At 37.8% G+C, this 21,977-nt stretch overlaps 2 protein-coding genes and 2 long non-coding RNA genes across 10 annotated transcripts; 1 reads left to right on the plus strand and 3 right to left on the minus strand.

The window, feature by feature from the left end:
* The first annotated feature begins 4,232 nt into the window (after positions 1-4,232).
* On the plus strand, positions 4,233-10,048 carry LOC112274341 (DEAD-box ATP-dependent RNA helicase 26). Of its 5 annotated transcripts, none has more exons than XM_090245657.1 (13): positions 4,295-4,326; positions 5,070-5,126; positions 5,305-6,031; positions 6,207-6,372; positions 6,549-6,658; positions 6,785-6,840; positions 7,004-7,222; positions 7,451-7,657; positions 7,930-8,016; positions 8,176-8,271; positions 8,488-8,706; positions 9,017-9,199; positions 9,455-10,048. In XM_090245657.1, exons 3-13 carry the CDS (start codon positions 5,341-5,343, stop codon positions 9,680-9,682), a joined length of 2,262 nt encoding a protein of 753 aa, XP_090101783.1. In that variant the 5' UTR covers positions 4,295-4,326; positions 5,070-5,126; positions 5,305-5,340; the 3' UTR covers positions 9,683-10,048. The 5 variants fall into 5 exon arrangements, with proteins under 5 accessions (XP_024359526.1, XP_090101783.1, XP_024359524.1 ...); XM_024503757.3 differs by having other exon boundaries at positions 4,313-4,642; XM_024503758.3 differs by lacking the exon at positions 5,070-5,126 and having other exon boundaries at positions 4,233-4,326.
* Positions 9,014-9,503, minus strand: LOC141044683 (uncharacterized). The gene is made up of 2 exons (XR_012216333.1): positions 9,364-9,503; positions 9,014-9,239 (listed from the first exon to the last, which is right to left on the minus strand). It is a non-coding gene; the product is annotated as an uncharacterized LOC141044683 (long non-coding RNA).
* Positions 10,049-11,671: 1,623 nt separating the features above from the next.
* On the minus strand, positions 11,672-17,694 carry LOC112274267 (uncharacterized). 2 transcript variants are annotated; one of them, XM_024503588.3, is made up of 8 exons: positions 16,418-17,546; positions 14,330-15,018; positions 14,029-14,132; positions 13,669-13,788; positions 13,371-13,535; positions 12,639-13,226; positions 12,294-12,504; positions 11,672-12,073 (listed from the first exon to the last, which is right to left on the minus strand). In XM_024503588.3, the coding sequence occupies exons 2-8, from the start codon at positions 14,637-14,639 to the stop codon at positions 11,862-11,864; spliced, it is 1,710 nt and encodes a 569-aa protein (XP_024359356.1). In that variant the 5' UTR covers positions 14,640-15,018; positions 16,418-17,546; the 3' UTR covers positions 11,672-11,861. The 2 variants fall into 2 exon arrangements, with proteins under 2 accessions (XP_024359356.1, XP_024359355.1); XM_024503587.3 differs by having other exon boundaries at positions 12,639-13,535; positions 16,418-17,694.
* A 1,059-nt stretch (positions 17,695-18,753) lies between these two features.
* On the minus strand, positions 18,754-21,607 carry LOC141044702 (uncharacterized). 2 transcript variants are annotated; one of them, XR_012216365.2, is made up of 3 exons: positions 19,596-21,546; positions 19,401-19,438; positions 18,754-19,145 (listed from the first exon to the last, which is right to left on the minus strand). It is a non-coding gene; the product is annotated as an uncharacterized LOC141044702 (long non-coding RNA). The 2 variants fall into 2 exon arrangements; XR_012216364.2 differs by having other exon boundaries at positions 19,401-21,607.
* Between the last annotated feature and the right edge of the window lie 370 nt (positions 21,608-21,977).

A 21,977-nucleotide genomic window follows, 5' to 3' on the forward strand; every position in this document is an offset into this window, starting at 1 on the left:
TCTTCTAGCTGGTGATATTGCTGCACTAGCTTTAATATGGCAAATCCACACAACGAATATTTTCAAAATACATAATTTTTTTTAATAGATAGTATGTGATTATAGTATTTTTTCTTAAAGTTTGCAAGTTTAATTTTTAATCATAATATTGCTACTTTGTTAGTCATAATTATTAACTAATTTATTTTTATTTTTATTTTTTTGCAGATTTGAGACATATATTATATTTTTTGGTAGAAGGACTTGTCCATTAATTATATAGATTTTGACCTTTCCTTACTTACAAATTAAGAGAGTTGTATCATTGCCATTTTTATTTTATTTTTTTGTTTCTAAGTAAAAAAGGATTCAAAGTTGATGAATTATTGTTAATTATGAGCAAGATATTAGATAGCTCTCATGTTAATGTATCAATGTACATCTTTATTGCTCTTAGCTAGAATGCTCTTTTGGAACAATATGCTTATGTCAAGTAGACATGAATATAGAAGGAAAGAAGAAATTCTTTTATAGTTTTTTGTTTTTTTTTATATTTTTGCTTTTTGCTTTCATTCTATGATTTCAAGGTATTAATTGAAGTCTTTGACTTATTTTTAAAATAATTCATTCATCAAAGTCTCATTTTCTTATAATGAAAGCATGAAGTAGTAGATTTTAGTTTCTCTTTTGTATTCTTATAGTCTTATTTAGGATTATTTAAAAATATTTTAAGTTCTTACTTGTTTTTATTCTTATGTCCTATAAAAAAGGCTTTTAATTCAAAAGATGGTACTTTTATGGTTATTTCTTTGTGAAGAAAGATAGCAATCATTTTTTTTAGGATTATTATGCCTATTGTTTATAATATTTAGATAATTATACTATACTATGTTGGCATTGGCCTCATCAAAGTCAAAACTTCTATTTTAGTTAGAATAATATTGCTAGAATAGTTTCTTGAAGTTATGTAAATGTTGCATTATTGTTTTTTATACTTATATTTTTAGAGTTTTGAACTTTTCTAGCATGTGGGCTTGAATTATAATATTGTTAGCAAAATATGTAATTTCCAAAGTCATCTATGCTTTATTGATTGTTTTGTAAGTTATAATGTAGAAGAATATAGACTTGTCTATACAATTCCAAAATGTTGTAAGCACAATGTGATCTTTTTTTCTTCAAGTAGTGATGGCTGCTTCATTTGAAGGTTATGCCTTAGTTGCTACATTCCACTGTGAAATTGGCACTAGTTTTATTTTTTTGTTTTTTTGCCTTAAAATAGTCCCTATATTTCTTCCATTTTAAACTTCATCTATATTTTTTTATCTCCAAATAATATACCATGAGTCATCAAAATTCAATCATTTATTAGTAGTGAAATTGTTGGTAACCATGTTGACATTGTTGTTTGCAAGTATAAGTATTCCATCCTTCTTTTTGCTTTCTTTTTGGTGAGCTTTTTTGTCTTTCTTAATTTTTTGTCATAGAAATTACACAATATCAATAGGATTGATACTACTTAGTCTATGGTGGATTTGTATAACATTTATATGTAATTGAGTGACATAGAGAATTTTGGTGAAGAAGGATCTATTGGTGCCTCAGTTTTTGTGTAAAATGTTTTAAACACAACCCTCCTAATTTGAGATGCTCTCCTCTCTATCATATCTCTAGAACTACTCTATGAGGTTCTCAAAGCTGTGGAAGCTCTAATATCACATTCAAAATAGAACTGGTCAAAGAGTGGTCAAAGTTAGGCAAAAATATAAATTGTCTGGAGATTAAAAAATCTAGATAATTCATTGAGAACCTTGTGAGGTTTAGCAAAACATATGGTGCCCAGTGGGGTTGCCAAAGGGTAAGGATTGCATTTACTCAATGGGGTGTAACTGCAGTAAACCTTACGTCTCTTTCTTTGAACTAGTTAAAGACCAGTCTGAACTAGAAGTCTGCATTTACTATTTTAGCTAACATGAGATATAAAGTCTGTTTCCAACAAACTGGCCTTCACGGCGCTGGACCCCAGCTAGTTGGAAACTTAGCTTCAAGTCAAACATTCAAAAAATTCCCTCACATCCAATACTATCTCAGGCTCCTTGCTCAAACATGAGGATTCCTGTCCAAGTTTAACATCCTTCACATGCAGCATTTCCAACTCAAAATCATGAGTCTATGCGCATAGCCAAGCATCATTTCCACTTCAATTCCTCGAAGCTCCGCCCTCTAATTCGAACCACAATCCGGCCATAATTCATTGCAGCTACGTCACGCATTCGGAAGGAGAAACCGAAACGTAGAACCTCGGCTACAGTAAAACAACTTCCACTAGAAACATGCAGCTCTAGTGCTCCCGACTCCATCTAGACCTCCGAAATTTTCTTGGGATCCGACACCGTCAATGTACTCATTTAACTCTCGGCATCTATGACATCGTCCTCCTCGGAAGATATCCTACAACAAGAAAAAATCCACAGTCACGGGAGCTGCCGCAGACTGGTCGCACTTTACACCACCAGCGAGTTCCACCTGTTTTCCATAAATACATGAAGTCCTCAAGATACACACCAACTTCACAACCACGAACGTAGCATCGAACAACTCCGCACCCGCTCCCTTTCACCACCAGACGTCGACGCTTCACCCAGTTTGCTTTAAGGCCTCCCTTCACTCCAGTAGCCTTGATTTCGTTGTCGAAAAATTTATTCCGTTCATTAACGACGCTCGATCGCACTTGCAGCACCTCCTGTCATCCACCCATGTTTCCTCCTTATCACAGGTCCATCGTATGCGGTGTCCATAAATGCCCGGTAATCCAAACAAGCAGCCACAACCACAACATAATATCGCCTCCAGAAGTACATTTTCTCCGAATCACCTGCACCTCTTCCTTACTCAAATTCACCGACACCACTACATGAAAGACTCCCGTACAAAGTAATGCAATCTAAGCTTCGTCCTGTATATCGAGGAACAATCCGGTGACGCAACCTCAGAAGAAAACCTTGCCTCCTATGAAGGAATGATACGGCGTCATGGGTACCAATTCCATTGCAGAAACGAGAAGGCCTTCTCTGGATGAGAAATAAGAAGTTGACAAAACTGAGAAAAATGCTACAAAAGGAAGGGAACATGAATATATTATCTTTGCCTGCTACACTTCTTCTCGCCTCATCCCCAGAAACCAGAAGCACTTGTGCCAGAACCTAAACTGATCCCGGCACTCCTTGATTATGGTTATCCAACCTTTATTCCACCAACAAAAGTGACAACCAGAAACTTCTCCCAATTTTCCACGCGAGTGCTCTAAAACTGTTTCCACCAGAGTGTGAAATCATCAAGGCACATCGGTGATGATAAGATTACACACCAACAAGACCCAACGAGATTGGATTTCACCAAGGAACTGGTACCCAATTATCCTAACAACTGTCACCAAACCCGGGGTTCCCATGCACTCCAGCGACTTGCAAGGCTGGAAATATTCCACTACAACCACCTGATCGCTCACTTGGGTGCTCGCGTCAACTGATCAGCAACTCTCAACACCTCAAGGAAAACTCAAGGAAAACCCAAGGAAAAGGGCCCAACGGCACAAAGCCTCCGCTGTGCCACTCCCATGAACACAAGATCCAGAAAACAGTATGCAAGCTGATATTCCTGGTAAAGATTAGCAAGCTACGCAGTGCATTCCTCGCTTCCAGTTGTTTCTATCTAGTGCCATCACCAACCGCACTTCACACATACGCCAAACTGTTTTCACCGCAAGTTTGCAAAAAGGTTTTATTCCTCCGAAAAAAAGCCAAATGTAAATCTTCAAAAACAGGAAACCATCAAAAAAAATCAAAAAATGTAAGAGTATTTTACCGCAAAAATCTCCGCTTGTCCGCCTGATCGTGACTATTCTTCTATTCTTGAAGTAGAAAAAGCCCCAAAAAAATTAGTGAAAAGGGAAAAAGAAAAAGAAAAAACGAGAAGATTATCAGAAGGAAAAGAAAAGAAAAAAAGATAGGCTAGAACGGTTGAGGTGCTCGCGTCAACTGAATAGATTTCAAAACCTCAAAAAGTTACAAAAATAAAAATTAACATAAACATAAAAATAAACAAACCCAAATTATTAATTGACCCAAATCAGTGACACCGTATTAATATACGTATTAGTATCCGTTAAGTACAACTGAAATTGTACATGTGTGTATACGTTATATGCCCTAAAGGAAATACGAGTATCGCATTAAAGGTTGGAAATATCTTGAGGTGTTCGCAGCCGCTTGTTTCTGAGCTGTTAAAGTTTAAACCCTAAAAACCCTACGCAGGCTTCGTTTGGCGTCATCCTTGAAGGTCATGCAGGTTGAGCTTTCACTCTGCTTGTCCTAAGTCCTTTCGATTTCCTGAAGCTCTTTAGCGCTGCATTGTCGGTGAGAATCGCGTTGTGTTGAACTGTTAAGCTGTTCGGTTTTTCGTGGACGTCTGGTTTTGGTTCCGGTTTAGATTTTGGATAATATCCTGGCTCTTCGACCTCAGCGAGATTCTGGAATTTCTTTGTACTGGCGAAGCGATTAGGGTGGTGAATTATTTTGCCTTATTGCCGCTTCGTAGCGTTCAAGCCTCTGTCGCATTCGACTTCGTGGGCTCGAGGCTTTGTATGGATGTGTTGTCTATGAGGGTGAGTTGCACTTGCTATTTTGCGTATAGTGTTTCAATTAGCCATCATTAAGCTAATTCTGAGGATTGTAGGTAGGGTTCGAGGATAATCGGTTCCCGTTTTTCTCACTTGATTAATTTTAAGAATTGTTTGTGCCTTGCCTGGGTCTGTGGTGTTTCTGCACCTAGGTTTTTGTTTTAAACTCAATATTTAAGACCGTATGGCACTTAGACTTCTGTAGGAATGTGACTCAAAGCCAAGCCAGATCGGTGCCAATTAGATTACTCACTTTCTTTTAAGTATTCGATCGACTGCCAGAATTTCTGTCCCAAATTACTGTAATTAGATTTATTTTTTTTATTTTTTTTTTTTTTTTTCATCTTCACTGTCAACTGTGTGCTTCTATGATCATATTTCCCGGTTCCTGGCTAATAATATGTGGCTTCAGATGGACTCTGCTAAGAATTAGGACAGTTGTGGTACTTCTTGTCGTCTTCTTTTGAAGGTTAGTAATTATCTGGGCTTCAGAATTGGAGTCTCAGAGTTGGACCATGCAAGTCCTTTTTAATTACAGCTTACTTTCAAATGTCGAGACCAAGTGTCCAGAGGATGATTTTGCCACGGTCAGTAGTCTGAAACAGTCTTTGTGTGTACAACTGTAATATGTGGTTCCTGGACTGCAGATTTGAGACAGGATTTTGGACATCAAGACGAATTGTATGGCCGGGGCAAGAATTCTTTCCCGTGCCATTAGTGGACCGTTTGTGGTCCAGCAACCCCACCTTACGCGACCGCCTCCGAGTGTAGGTAGATTCGTGGCACGTTTATCCATTGGCCGTGTTCCCGTCTTTAGATCCCCGCTACAAAGTTCTGGGGCTTCTTTTTTTGAGGGTGTCAGCTTACGACCAAAGCTTCAGCCTCTGCAAACCTTGATTTTAGACGGGCAGGGGACAATGTCAGACACCATGCCTTCTGTGGAAGGTGCCCGAGCTATGGGCGGTGGAAAGAGAACGTTTCCTGGTGGCGTTAGCAAATGGCAGTGGAGATATGCGCAGAAGAAGAAAGAAAAAGAGGCCGAGAAGGCTCGGCTTGCACGCGAGAAGCAATTGTTTGACGAGCGTCGCCGCAATGAGGCCATGGGTGTTGCCCCAGTGCTAGAGAAGCCGTGGGAGCCACGTTCTTCATCACCTGCGTCTCCTCTTCCTCCAGCTCGCCAGGATCCTCAGGTTAGAGCACTTGCTAGCAGATTCGTAAAACCAGGAGCCGTGGAATTGTGGACAGAGGAAGATGGTGCTGTTACGAGAACTGAACCGAAGCCTTCCGCAAGGTTTTTGCCGAAGGCTGGCGGTCAAGGCAATTTTGTGGGAGGGAGTTTTGGAGGATCCTCTTCGAGCAATGGCAAAAGAAACGGTAATTTCTCGTGTTAGGTGGTGTACATTTAACGTCAGCATGATATTTTTTAGGAGCTCCCTTGAGTTTGTCGGAAATGAACTAGTCCGAAATGTCATTTAACTTCAGGTTTCTTAACAGCAGCTAAGTACCACTTGATTTAAATGATCATGTATCTTGGAACATGACTGTACAGGCTCAAGCAAACGTCGTAGTGGTCCTGTACCAGTAATTGTAGACACGGACATGCCTCTTGCCGATGATGTTGTACAGCGTAAGAAGTTAAAAGAGTCACCAGAAAGCAGTGACGAAGAACCCCTGGTCATAGAAGAAAAAACTGCTTCTCATTTATCAAAAACCAGGTAATGTGAAGCTGTACGCAAAACGAAGGATTTTATCCCCAACCTACCTTTGTATTTTTCGTGAATGTTGAATGTTGTACATAGTTCGTTTTGAATGTTGTTTATTTTTGTGACCTGTTGCTTAGTTTGGGAAAGTCAATGTCATGTGTTAATGTGACAGTGCTGGTGTGTGACAGGTTTGACAACTTTAAGATATCTCCACTTTCCCTTAAAGCTCTACATGAGGTGGCTGGATTTGACACCATGACAGTTGTTCAGAACGAGACATTACCAGTAATTCTTAAAGGTGATTGACCTCTAATTACTCAGGTTTCGTTGTATCTGAGATGGAGATATTTACGGTTGATTATTACGGTCTTGATTCTCTCTGTCAAGTTGTATGATTTGATTTTATTATGTTTGGCTGGCACAGGAACGGACGTGCTAGCTAGAGCGAAAACGGGCACTGGCAAAACTGTTGCTTTTCTGGTAAACGTCTCGACTAGTCTATAGTAATTCGGTCTAGACTTTTTCACTCATCAATTCTGTTGTGTTACTATATTTTAATTTTATGACGTCTGGAATTAGTCATGGGCATCATTCATTGCAGAAAGTCTATTCTCGAAGCTCAGTGCTTGTCGATGTTGTGCAGTTGCCAGCTATTGAGTCTATCCTACGAGAAGGATCTAGGAAAGTGAAGAGGAATTCAATTAATGTTTTAGCCATTTGCCCGACTCGAGAATTGGCTACTCAAGTTGCCGCCGAAGCTAAGATGTTAACTACATTCCACCGTGATTTAGGAGTGCAAGTCGTCATTGGAGGCACTAACATGGCCACGGAGAGTGCGAGGCTTCAGAGATCACCATGTCAAGTAAGTAGAGTCAGATAACTTTCTTTAAACCGCAAGTGATAGTGCAAGTAGTAAAAATGTCAAATTTCGACACAGCTATCTTGCCCCTCTGCGGTATCTGGTTTTTTAGCAGGATTGTGCATAACAAAGAAGTTCCAAAAAGAGTCATCAATTGTTCAGATTGCTAGACGTACCAATTTGGCATGGCATAACCTTATCCTTATACCGTCGTCTCTATTCTTTTTGTAGATTCTGGTTGGAACTCCGGGAAGGCTGCTCGACCATATTCAAAGTGATCGAGCTGTCCGAAGTCAGTTAGAAGACCTTAAAGTTTTAATACTGGATGAAGCCGATCAGCTATTGGACATGGGATTCAGAAAAAGTTTGAATGGCATCATCAAAGCGTTGCCAACGGAGAGACAAACTCTCTTATTCTCAGCAACTGTTCCTAATGAGGTTCTCTTGTGCGTTCCTTTCTGTCGTGCCTTATTGTTTAGACTATATACCGAATTCTTACTGTTTTCTCTCTAATACCTCGATCATTTCTATATGATCGATTGTTGCTGAGAAATCAAATCATGATTTTTTAGTTTCATAAAAAGAGATCACGTGTAATGCAAATCAAATGCCAAATTAATGCTATCGAACTAGGAAGTGTTCTAGACTGCGTTAGAGAATGCTGCAGTGTCTCTTGTTCAAAGTTCTAAATTCCTGTGGTGATACTTTAGGTGAAAAGCATGTGTGAAATTGCCTTGAAGAAAGGCTATACGTATATTGATACTGTCGGAGAGGACAACGTTGAGACTCATATGAAGGTTAGTTTCGCATATTTCATACGGTTGAGATGCTTAGTCTAAGGAGTAAAGCCATATATAATCGTTCAAAAGGCCGATTTGCGTTGAATCAAGACAAATGTATTGAACCGTTTGGAATCAAATGCATTTATTCTTCTCAATGTTCTCGTGTATTTCCAGGTCCAACAAGAGTATCTTCTTGTACCTTTAGAGAAGCAATTGTCAATTCTCTATGCTTTGCTGAAGGAGCACGCAGTTGAAGACCCCGATTTCAAGGTCTCCTCTTGTCCTCTCACTCCCTTACCGATTAGAAAGTATAAGAATAGTGGTGAGTGAAGCATGATGTTTCATGTTAGGGTGCTAGTTGATGGCTTTCTGAAGTTTTATGTATTGATCAGAAGTACGTTCAGGTTATGTACTATCTGTTGTGCATTCTTCTAAGTTGGTTGATCAAGTCTGTTGACATTTTTTTTCCTTTTCAAATCTTTACAGGTCCTAGTCTTCTGCACTTCAGCCAAATGTACAGCCTTGTTTGCGGAATTTTACAAGAAACTTGGTATGAACACCCTTGAGATTCACTCTCGGAAGTCGCAGTCTTTCCGAACCAAAGCATCAAATGAATTTCGTAATCACCCTGGTGGCGTCATCATGTTTACATCTGATGTTTCAGCCCGAGGTGTTGATTATCCAGACGTCACGTTTGTTGTTCAGGTACGTTTTTCTGGTCATGCTAAGTTCCCTTAGTTCCTAGACCTTAAGCATCTTCTAATACATGTGTCTTCTCTTATTTTTGAGGAATCGCTTTAAGACTGTTGAGTGTCACTATCCTCGTTGCGGAAATCAGAGAACTGCATTGAGTGTGTAAAACGGTTCATCCGTGACCGTAAACTTCTGCCACAAGATGCCATCCCTCTATTTGCTCTGCACATGGAGGGATTATTTATTATTCAGTTTTTCTTGAACCATCATCTCTGAAGATTTATGAGCATCTATATTCAGTATGTTGGATGGTGACATGCAGGTTGGAACACCAGCAAGTCGAGAGCAGTACATTCACAGACTTGGTCGCACAGGTCGAGCCGGTAAGGAAGGGCGAGGACTGCTTCTGTTGACGCCCTGGGAGGAGGTGTTCTTGAGGTCTTTGAATGACATTACAATCACTCAATCCAAGGGCACGGAAGTCTCTCCGGATATTGAAGCAAAGGTTTGTACTTGATTGAATTCAAAATCTTAGCCCAATTTTTCTGCGCATGACAGTTTTAAAGAATAGTTGGAACTTAAACGTATGTAAGGCTCTGGTTGGAATTGTATATTCCATTTCAAATGCTATCACATAATTGTGAAAATAAGATGCATGGTGATACTTGCCTTGATCGGGACAATGCAACCAACTTGTTCTGTTTGGATGCAGAAGAAATACATCACATGAGCGGAATTTCTAACTGTAATCGTTGTTCAGGTGAACAAAGCTTTGGGATATATTGATGAAGATACAAAGAGCAAAGCATATCAAGCATGGTTGGGTTACTACAATTCATGTAGACTCTTAAAGTGGGACAAACAGACACTCGTGAAGCGAGCAAACTTGTTTAGCTCTACACTAGGCCTAAGGCAACCACCAGCGTTGCTGAAAAAGACCGTTGGCATGATGGGACTTAGAAACGTGCCCGGTTTGACGGTTATTTAACTCTTTTACCACTGGACCTTTTTGATTTGTGCCATTAGTCTAGGAAGCCTAACTAAACATTGATGCTATAGAACTTAGCATCGTAGTTCTCAGGGGAACACGATGTTAACTTAGCATCCCCTGAGAATTTTGGCTACGCCTGCTTTCGGTTATGGTCGCTATTGTAACAGACGTCCACGATGGCTTTGTGGCGAGAATGATCCTTGTGGGGGTTGTACTATTTAGGTTACCTATTGTGGAGCTGGTGAATTCAAACTAACCTCGACCTTCGTCCGAGAGAGTGGTAAATGTAGGAATCATTCATACGTAGCTTAGCGTTTTTGTGGAGCTGAACTGGATATGAAATTGAATTCATTTCATTCGCCATCGGTGTGTTCTACTGTTGTGTGGTCCCCTGTTACACCAGCAGATTTGAAATGGATTTTTTCGGTCCATTTCTACACTTTTGATTGATTATCTGGATGGAAACAATTGAATATTAATAGACCCTGTTGTTCACCGTGATTGTACCCTCCTGATTACATCTCTGTAATCATCACAATGTTGTGTCTAATTTAGTCGGTTGCTGGCGATCAGTAGCCCAAAGAGGCGCATTCCGTTTGGCTGCAAATCAGACCAATTCACACACATTTTCTTTTTTTGCAATTTGTATTCTAGCTGAACATGTGAAAATATGTTTCGTATGCACTCTCAAGGGAAACAACTTCTAGAAGACATGTGAATGGTAATTGGGCCATTTGTCGGATGATAGAGTAATCAGTAATATTGCTGGCAAATTGTTTACACAGTATGAGTGAGGAAGTCATGTTGGTATTTCATTATGTGCTACAAACAGAATTTCGACCACAACAATTCAATAATTTTCTCCTTGCTACTGAAACTATTATAGTTAAACAATGAAAAAATAGTGATTGATTTTGAAATAAAATATTGGACAATATTCGTGTATAAATGCATATTGCTCATATATGTATATGTTAGTTAGAGGTAAGAAAAAAACATATACCTGTTAAGTACATTATTTAATTTGAAAAAGCTTCACTAATGCGTCTGTCTACTCTTTTGTTGATCTGATGATTATAAAAATTAATTACACCCAAACTCTAACCAAATGATGTTAGTGTAAAATGATCAAAAGGACATTCTCTCTAGTTATTGTACCAATTAGTATAATTACTTTATTTATAGCATTTGTTGAACATTCTCTTCAGTTAATTTTTTAGTCTGATGTCCCCATTTTAATAAATTGTTCTAATGTTTCTTTTACTCCTTAAAATCCATTTATGTTTATGTTTCCCTTCATTATATATATTTACATACAATAAAAATTAGTAACTTTCTATTCAATATTTTAAAAATATGTAGTTTGACGATTCTTTTAACAATTTTGTAATGTACTACCTTAACATTATTTGAAATAGAAAATATGTTTTTTGAGTTGCTTACAATTTGATTTTTAAAGCATTTGAATGAAACTATCACTCAAACATCTGAAAATTGAGATAAAGTTGTAATTCATCATAGCATTAAACAAAAGTAAGATGGAAAATAGAGAAAGGAGTCACTCTGCCCCAACTCACATGCATTTCTACAAGTCAATACACATTTAATGAAAACCCACATAAACAAATCTCAACAACTACAATAACATAGCTCATCAGCAAAGTGTCACTTGTGTAAGCCCCAAATGAATTGAAAGGTTTAAGTTTATTTGATTGTGTTTGGTCAATGCATTCTTGAAATTTAGCCAGTTGCTTGGGCGGAAATGGGCATGATTGTAGGATATTTTCATTGACTAATTACAATGTACAGCCTGAGTTCATTTTCGAGTTCTGGACCACCAAACTACTCTACAACCTCTGATATCCACTACAGTGGAACGAGAAAACAAGTGAAACTTCAACGAAGGTTATCAACAACCTCGTGAGGTTAAATAGGATTCACAATCTTGAACTTTCCCGGTGAACGAGATGCTAGCACGACGCAGTCTGAGAAAGTTATAGTGGAAGTACCACCAAGAGGTCAAGTCCATGACAATAAAATTGAATTTAACCGTGCAAAAACAGTGTTTCTTCAGTCATGGAGTAGTCTAGAGGTACAAAAAGGAAACCATTAACCTCTGCAACAAAATTATAGCCATCCTCCCTAAGTAATGTAATATTAATCTACAAGTAATTTCTTATAGTACCTTCAATGGAACTGGAACAGCACGAGGCTGTTGCTTCACGGTGGATGTTCGAACTTCATTTACAATTCGAGGTGTCTCAGGTTTAAGATGTGCGGCTACTTTGGCTGCATCAGGATTGCAGAGAAGGTCGATCCATGAATCGTTTACCCAATCCCTTGATGTCCGTAAATCTTCTATTTTAAAAGAAGACAAATCTCCTTCTCCTGTATTAACACATAAGGAAATTAGCAAATTCTTCACAAGCGATACAATATATGTTTCCACTACTACCACTGGTGGAACACTGCAGCACCCGTAATACGATACAGAGAGCCAGGGAGGAAATAAGGGTAGGAAGGGCGACGTACAGCCCGTTCCAGAAAACACTAGAAGTAATAGTAAATCTACCACGTTCCCTGCTTGAAAACACAATCAATTGGATACCTGGGAAATAAACTTGAAAATCACCAGGAGGCTCTTTGTTGATTATAATCCCTTCCCACCATCCATCGTTCCACCATGCATCAACAGCTTGCCCAATATTACATTCTCCAGGAGACACATTAAATGAAGCAAAAGGCCGGACAGTTGTTCTGCCGGCCACACGCATCCCCGACTTGTCAGGCCCTGCCAATCGCCAAGCAGAAACCCATTCCTGCAAAAATCAAAGAGCAGAATGAGTAGGAAAAATTAATCAGCGTTAGTAATTTCACCGTTAGCTATTGAAAATCAACTTCTTACTATCCGTGAAATGTGAAACCCGGAGTAAACTGAAATCAAGTATTTTACCTCAAGATTTCCTTCACCATCTTCATTCTGCAGCTTCTCATATCGCACTTTCAAACGTTTCGACACTCTTCTCGTGATTGTTGCTTTAAACCAGCAACCTCGCAATCCACTGTCTTGAGATAGTATTTCAATTTCATCACCAACTTTTAAATCAAGTCGATGCTCAAAGGAGCTCACTCCTTCCTCAATTTTGTCAACTCTCCCTCTAGAAGGAGGTTTCACGTCATCAATTAAAGTATGTTCTGCATCATCCGCGACAACAGCTCCGTCACCAGTTCCGCATGTCCTCTCTACCGGGGAGGTTACCCATGTAGAAACATTTCCAGAATCTCCACCTCGCATTCGAGAACTAAACCCTACTCTCCGTCTAGTGGACCTCGCAGTCCGTGGTCCACGCCTTATGACATTCCCTGGCTCAGCTTCTTCTTCCTCGTCCATTTCAAGATCTTCACTTCCAGGCTCAGGGTGTGAAAGAGACCAAGTCAATCCTGAAGGAGCTTTCACACCAATATAAGATAAAATTTCTTGTTGCCAGTATCCCTTCACCTCCTGTATACTAAAAGGCTTGATACCTTCACTGCTGTCAAACTGGCGGGAACACAAATGAATGTGCGTAAGAGCGTCCATGTGCAACACTTTGGTACATGACTCGAAGTGATCTGGATTTAGAATTGTTGCTACACCATCCACACATTCAACACTCAAAACCTGAGGAAAAGACGTGTAAAACACCTCTCGAACATGTGGGGCAGGAGGAGGGATTTTGCAAGCTAACTCATTTGTTTTATGGAACCACCGAACTCGCAACTTTTTTTTCATTTTTCTATCTTCATACATGTCCTCAACGTAAGCAATATGGCGTTCCTCTTCGGTCAACACATAAACAAAATCATGCACCTGCAAACAAGGGTCTACAATTAATTGCATTACAATGAAAAATTTAGTAACAATAATCTAGACCCAGTACGTAATTCAGCATATAAGCCTGGACAACGGTGTATTTCACTCAAAATCAAATAAAATAATGTACCGAAATAGTGATGCCGTTGCGAATAAAAGATTGAAAATGCCGGAGGCGTTTGCGCCAGATGCTGGGTCCCCACAAAAATTCCCCTTTTTCGACATTCACTTGACGTCTCACATCACGTTCCTGTATCACCTCAATTAATTTCGTGTTAACACAGACAGTACTTTACACCAATAACACTCTTGACCACGGTCTTAGCACGAAATTCTGCATATGCTTTCGTCACAAACCTAGATCACACACTAATGAAACAAGTCAACAAAAGCAAATGTCCCCCTCCCCCCCCCTAAAGAAAAGAAAGTAGAAGAAAAAAGAAGGATACGTGTTGAAGAACAGTGGCCAGAAACAGGTGAATTGACGTACAAGGTAGCCGCGACTTCTTTCTTCCTGACCACTTTCCAAGGCTTCATCAGTGTCCTCCATCACAGCATCGACTTCAGAAGATGCTGGTTCCGTGCTTGGAGACCCTGTATTCCTAAAAATATTAGGACATTCGCACTAGCACTAGTATAGAAAAATCAATAAATAATATGAAAATACATTAAAAACATTTGTACGTGAAAGCAAGACATGAATTGCAACCAATCTCATACCTTCGACTTATGAAGGGGCCGCCTTTGAAAACGGTCTAAGTTAGACAAACGACAAGGTCTAAATCAAATACCTGAGTTAAGAAATTGTTCAGAAGAAGCTGAGCGAGTTTTTGACAGCAAAGTCTGGAGCCACTCCACAACTTCACGACGAGCCCTCCATTTGAATGCGGAGGTTGTTGTTTTGTCCAGACCAGCAAGAGGTAGGAAGTCATCGCACACGACATACACCATGTGTCGAAGGCTTCGCTCTGTTCCGACCACAGCCAGCGAGCTCTGGCCATGGCGATCCCTCAGGTAGTAGTGAACCACACGACTCCCTCTGTCATGTGAAATAAATTGTTCCTCCCAGTCCACAAAGTGTCTCAGACCTTGCGAAGCCATGGAAATAGTTACACCGAAGCAGAAGACGTAAACACTGCATGAGCCTAGATCCTTCCAATTGAACTATTATGTACACATGTATCCCATAGAGTGATTGTTGGTATCACCAACGGAGCTCTAGAGATTAGGCACTATCTCGTCTTCAAGCCTCCTGATTATGCAATGTCGACTTGATGTTCAACTATGAAGTATAAACTGAGGTTTTCATGAAAACCCTGATAACTATCATGTTGAAGCAGTTCTAACTAAGATCTCCAGCAAATGAGCATTGAAGTGTGGATGATTTCCTTTACCCGACGTTCTATTTGACTCTGAAATCCAAGAATTTCACGAATGTAATCAAAAAGGAATGTACTCTTTCATCCCAAAACATCTTTCCCTGCATTGAGGTCAACAGACGACATGATAATCAGTACCAAGGAAGATAGAATCATGAAGAAGAGACTAACAAAATTAAGGAAATGCGTGAAGCTTAATAAAATATTTTACATTATCTTCAACGAAACGATCCTATCAAACACTAAAAGGATGCAGCAGAAAGAACAATGTAATGTAACCCATCAAGCACGAGAGTGAGAGTCGAGCAAAAAGATTACCCCGACAAAAGCGAAGAATATGAAATAAAGAGACAGAGAAAAAGACTAAACTGAAACATACTGCAAGCAGTTAAAATTCGTGTAAGTCGGAAATTGTGCTAAATATGGTAAGTAATATGTTAAGCGCTGGTCACAAACTTCCGATTCATACACATAGATAAAAGCTAATAAAATACATTGTAAACAATTATAAGTAATAAATAGTATAGAGAACTTCATAATGTCATCACGGCCAAGAATCCGCAATTACTGATTAACAAACGGATGTTTTTCATTACTACATAAAAGAGAAAGAGATGCGAGAGGACAATAAAAATATATCAGAGAAAATAAATTAAAATAATCAATAATAATAATAATGATCGAGCACAATCCACTGTAGATACAGAATGGACGCTTAAGACGGATCTCCAAAACCATCCTCCTTCAGAGAAAATTTGTCATCATGGTCATCCACAATTGCAACAAGACAACCAAGAAAATCTCCGGTCCCAGTGGGGCATACAAGGGCTCACTTCGAAAGACCTAAACCATCAATAAGACGATTCGCGGCAACACTAGTTTGGATAACGAAGCATGTTTTTACTCCAATAAAAATAATAATAATAATAAATAAATAAATAAATAAAAACGCACACACACACCTCAAACGAAAAGGTTCAGTTCGACAATCAAATAACAAAGCAAGAGAAACATAGACTTGCAATGAGGACACACACTTCTGCATCGATCACATACTGCAGAACCAGTTCCACAAAAAACTTATAAAGTCGACATTTTAATCAATGTCTAGTTAAACAAGTCCGTCGGGGAATACAAGATAACACTTAATAAAGGCACGCACTGTAAGTGTAAAATAACGAAAAGACCTGATCACTTCTACAAACTGCAACAAAGCAGATGTGCAGAAGCATTCCATAACTTGCAAACCAACAGAAAAATCAATCACTTCGGGCAGAGTGTTCCTACACAACCTAAAAACATAAAATCGTATAATATTGTTAAATTGAAAAACGAATGGTTTCTGCCACTGCGAAGCTTTGAAAATGGTAAGTTGGTTGAAAATTCTGACAACGTACAACACAAAGACCATTGCCAGATTTTCAGAAGCCAACATACGGGATGCGAAATGGTTGGTAATGACCGTGCCATACAATCATAGTTCAAGGCTGGTAGAAATACCTGCAAACAGTCCTAGGGAACCCGCAACTAAGCGCGAGCAGGCCAGCAAGCCCCAATGCTAGTTCAATTTTCTGAGGCGACACAACCACGTCTCTTCTGCTCATCTTCCTTTCCCGCACAACCATGTCGATAGGTTTGCAACGAAACTTCCCACACCACGCCACGCCACGTCTCCAAGTGCCCTCAAAAGCCTCGACTTCGGAGTGCGCACTCAAAGGCATCCGGTGAAGACATAATTCATCTAAAACATTCTCCTCACCACAATGCAAGCAACGGCTACACTACCGCGTCAAACATGGCTATCATCGCGGTGAACGCGTCATTGCCACCTTGATCCTCCCCCTCAATCTCTGGTTCTCTGACGATTCCTTAAGCGGCAGTACTACATCACTCGCAACCTCACACCCGTCCGCCAGCACGGACCAAAACTAAAATCGTCTAAAACGTCCCCGCGCGCAACGTACCACCTCCACCACCCCAGTCACTGCGATCCTTCACAGTGGCTAACCACCTCTCTCACTACACATCCCCTGCCCCCAAACCTACTCTCAGCTCCCTCCGCCAACCGCCAACCGCCACCCCCGATATATATATATGTATATATATATTGAGAGAGAGAGAGAGAGAGAGAGAGAGAGAGATCACCCGTAAAAGCCTAACCTCCGATTCCGTTTCGTCTCTAGAGCCCCCGCCCCTTCCTCACCGGCTCACACAACACTTCGCCCCCACCAGGCCCTCCTCCACCTGACCATGCTCAGCGACAATCCACCACCACAGAACCACAACCCGACTTCTCCCCCCGCCCGCCCGCTCGACCTCCCTCCCTGCCTGCTCCACCTACTACCCTCCTCCACTCTCACCACATCATTATCCTGCGCCACTCTCACCTCATCATTATCCTGCGACCAAGGGAGCTCAGAAGAGGGAAAAGTGTCTTCGCAGGAGAAGTACCCCCAAAGGAGGAGGAGGAGTCCAGCCCCCTCGCGACGAGGGGCGAGGTGTGGAGGAGTGAGGCAGGAGGGAGGAGAAAACAGAGCTCCCAAGCGAGCGAGCGAGGCCCCGGTTTGCAGCAGCGGAATGGGAATGAGAGTGGGGAAGGAGGGAGGTGGGGGGGGGGGGAACACAATGCTGCTGGAGGAGGAGGGCGGGGTCTGTTCACATACAAATGCAGCCCTAGTCAGTGAGTCGCACAAGAAAGAGGAGAGACGAAGAAGAAGAAAGAAATGAATGAGACAGTCCTAATGGGGCTACTCTAGTCTACTCCAGTCTAGTCTGCCTTGCCCTCCTCTCCTCACAGGGTCTGACCACGCACCCCCCCCACCTTTCCTATGCTGCTTCCGCCCTGTTTCTGACATCCAACAACAACCACGCGGGGAACCACGCCTCCCTCCCCCCCCCCTCCCCCTGCCTCGTCACTGGGCTGCAGCACCTGCATCACGAAGCACAGTTGCCGACCCCGTTACGGTGTCCATGGTGCGCACACATTCGTGTGCACTACCGACCCGCTTCCTGGTTCCGTACTTGGTTTCGCGCGTCGTTGGGGCACGGTGATGAGAGCCGAATGAGAGATGCTGATGCCACGCTGGGCCGCTGGATTAGGTTCCTCGTCCACGTCCAGTGTAGGACCCCCCACCACCACCTCCCACACTTGGGTTCATTATTTGTTGCCCTTGGCCCCCCTTTTGTGCCTTCCTATTCTGGGTTTCATGAATAATAAATAAATAATGAATAATAATAATAATAATAATAATAATAATGTCATACACACATACATTCCTTCCGTCTCCTTGGGATTCATCCCCCCTCCCTCTTGTGAGTAATAATACTACATGTTGTTGTTGTTGTTGTTGTTGCGTTGTTCTCAATTTTCTAAACTCTCTTGGTTGTTGATAATACATTTTGTACATGATGATATAACAACAAATGTATAGTCCAAAGTTCTATAACGTCCAAGAGCTTCTTCTTCTTCTTCTTCTTCTTGTTTCGTTTTTTATTTTTATTTTTCTAATATTTTATACATACATATATAATATATAATATTCATTAAAGTAAAATAAAAAGTAAATATTCCAAATCAGAACTTAGACCACAATTCAATGTAAATTTTTTCACACCAAGCAAACAAACTTCTCAAATTCGATTCTTTTTTCAGTATTTATTACAAGTCGTACAAACATTTTAAAAATAAATTAACATTTTATAATTGACTTAAAATTGTAAATTTACTCCAATTTATGTATACTTCATGATTATGATCATTATTATTATGTAATAATTTGTTGAAATTATGTATAAAATAATAATTTCTTAATTATGTATTAAAGTTTCACTGCTTGTACTGTTACATTTTTCTATTTACTGAATTCAAAAAACTAATTCAAAATTACATTTAGCAGAATAATGTGACAATAATATCTAAATCTTTTAAATGGCACCTCTAACTCCTAAAAATAATCATCTTTTCTCAAGCCACACATGACACTTCTGTCTTTGTTATCCTTTCAAACATACTCATAAATGTTTGTAATTTATTGGTTTTTGTTTTAAAATCTTGGTTACCTTCTTCAAGAGTAAAAATATATCTTCTACCTCTTCAAAGTATTATTTTTCTCTTTTTTACACTATATGTACTTATTTGTTTGTTTGTTAGTTTGTTTTTGTAATATCATTGCTAATATTTTTAAACCTAAGTATGTATATTGAAGAAATTGATCAAATCATTGAATACCTAATGAATAAACGAATTAGTTGACTACCATATAATGTAATTAAAAAATGCATTAGATTGATTAAAGTAATGAAAAATAAATAGTTTAAAAAATTCATGGTTTAATACATGATTAATGCAAAAAATATTCAGAATCTCATTACAAGATAATAGAAATATTTATTTATATATATAGGCATTATTCTTTTTATCAATTACACATTAAGAATTAACAATGAATCTAAAATTCTAATGTTTTTATAGTGCAAGTTGTACCTTGAAAAACAAGAATAAAATTCGACATTATTGGGGATCTGGATATCTTGCATAAATATTAATTGCATTGGAAGAAATAAAATTGAATAAAGAAGTATATTAGCTTACATAAATGTAGACATATTATTGAGAGAAAATAATTATACTAAATTTAAATAAATTATTAGTAGTTATATGGAACATAAGAAAACTTACTAATAAAATTTTAGCATGTAAAATTTTTATTCAATAAAACTAATAGAGTTTTATAGTTCATTTAATTAGATTGTGACAAAGATACATTAAATTGACTACATTTTTAGAATTTTATAGAGAAAAATACATTTTTAAAATAATTTAGTAAGATGTAAATAATTGTATGTGTATTCAATTGCTCAAAATAAAATATATGATAAACTAAAATATGACTTATAGAAAGATTTATAAAGCCATCAATATTCTGAGTTGTTTTGAAAACAATTGTGCATGAAAATCTTTTTTATAATTCCAAAAAGATGCCAAATCTCATAAAATTTATTGTATGAAGGATTACTCTCCTTCATTATATTTGTGGTAAAGAGCACCATTATGGAAGATGGTTTGTATTGTACTTCTTGGGACTCCAACAAGCCTTAAAAATTCGGATTAATATGTCATTTAATCTTGGTTTTGTCAAATTGTTTTCCTAATTGGTGACTATATTGTAAAAATGAAAATACATATATGTAAGATCTTCCTTGCTAATCAAAAACTTTAAAAGAGTGGTGCATGTGTTGCAATGTTGCAAGACAACCATCAAGGGCCTTACAACAAGCTTTTAAATAATAACTCGATGTTGTTCTACAATATTTTGAGGCACATTTCCACATGTTCTTAAAATGTTGTGTTTGACTTTTCTTGATTAGAGTATACAATCAGAAAGTTTACAACATAAAAATATAACTTCTACTTTTAAATGTATATACAGAATAAATGTTTTTTGTTTTGTGGGGACAAAATGAATACAACATTTGAAATATAACATGGTAATGCTGCAATGTAATATTGTATTTGTGTTCTCCAAGATGATCATGAAAAATACCTTCATTCTGAACAGGTTGATTGAATTTATTGTAATAATATTTAAAATAATTAGGGTTGCGAAGTAAGAATTATAATATGGTTTGATATTTTGAAACTAAAATTAAAAAATAAATAAATAAAATAGAATAAAAACTTCTTGTTGCAAAAACTGTCAAATTATATATATTTTCTTTGATATTTTGTTTTCTTTTTCTTTTTCAAAAAGAAAAAACAGTGAAACTGAGAATGTTTGGTAAACTTTGTTTTTGAAAAACAATTCTAATTCGTAAACGAATTAAGAGAATGTTTTTTACTATTTGCATATTTAGCTATCTAATAATTTAAAAATAAAAATAGATTAACATGGGATTTTAAAGTCGTGTTGAATCGTTTTCACCATTTATGTGTTTTGTTCTAATTGGAAGTCTTCTAGCGTTTACTTGTTTATGTTTTATTTTATTTCATTTTTTTCAAAATTACTGCTTCCAATCATTCACCACATAATTTTTTAATCTCAAATTTTTTAACAAACAATTTTGATATCGAAGATTGAAAAGGCTGGTTCTATGAGCCACTTCAAATTGTATAATCATAATGAAAATGTGTAGTGCTTTCACAATTCAATCTTTCTGGATCTATACTGTTTCCATAATTCTTTTATTTTACACACATGAATTTTGATAAGGATTGGTTCAACACAATATTTACTTGCTACTTTTTTATTTACTAGAAAACAAAAAATTACACAATGTTTCAATTTCATGTTGATTTTTTGAATGAGAATTGTGATGAGAATCAATAAATGTGTTAAGTTTATGTTTTTGTTTTTGCTTTGTTTTGCTTTTTTGTTTCTGTATTACAATTAAAAATTTGGAAAGCAAGTCATGCACAGTCCCAAATAAATATCTCAATAATAGATTATAATTTAAAACAAGTGTTAAAAAAATGTCGAATCAAGTTACATCACAATATCATTTTAAATTGGTACTTCAACTTGCAGATATATCTTTTTAACTTATAATTTTGTTATTTTTCCAAAACCGTAATAAGAAAAAAGAAAAAAGAAAAATAAAAAGAGGTTGTGTAGAAATGTTATAATTTATTAATTATGATAATGTAATCATTTTAAAATATCATTGTCAAAAATATTTGTACTTTTATAATAATGCAATGTATCTTATTATCAAATTCAACTTATATTTGGTTTGTATTTTTTAATTATTTTTTACTTTTTAATTAAAATACACAAATGTGTATATCGTTCATGTAAACACATATGCACATATATATATATATATATATATATATATAAGTGTTGCAAATCATCCAATGTTAAGAAGATAGAATAATACATTTGAGTATATCAATTTTTTTACTAATTTTTACATTTTAGTTATTGGATTTTTCTATTTGGCAAAAAGTTAAGTAAAATTGCTATGTGATTTTGTAACTTCACATTGTTTAATGCCTAGTATTAGTTTATAGAATTAAAATGTAATTTACATAAGATTTGGGCTTTTATCAATTAAAAATGAA

The sequence above is a fragment of the Physcomitrium patens genome, chromosome 21 (assembly GCF_059467195.1).
Source record: "Physcomitrium patens ecotype Gransden chromosome 21, ASM5946719v1, whole genome shotgun sequence".
Lineage (NCBI taxonomy): Eukaryota > Viridiplantae > Streptophyta > Bryopsida > Funariales > Funariaceae > Physcomitrium > Physcomitrium patens.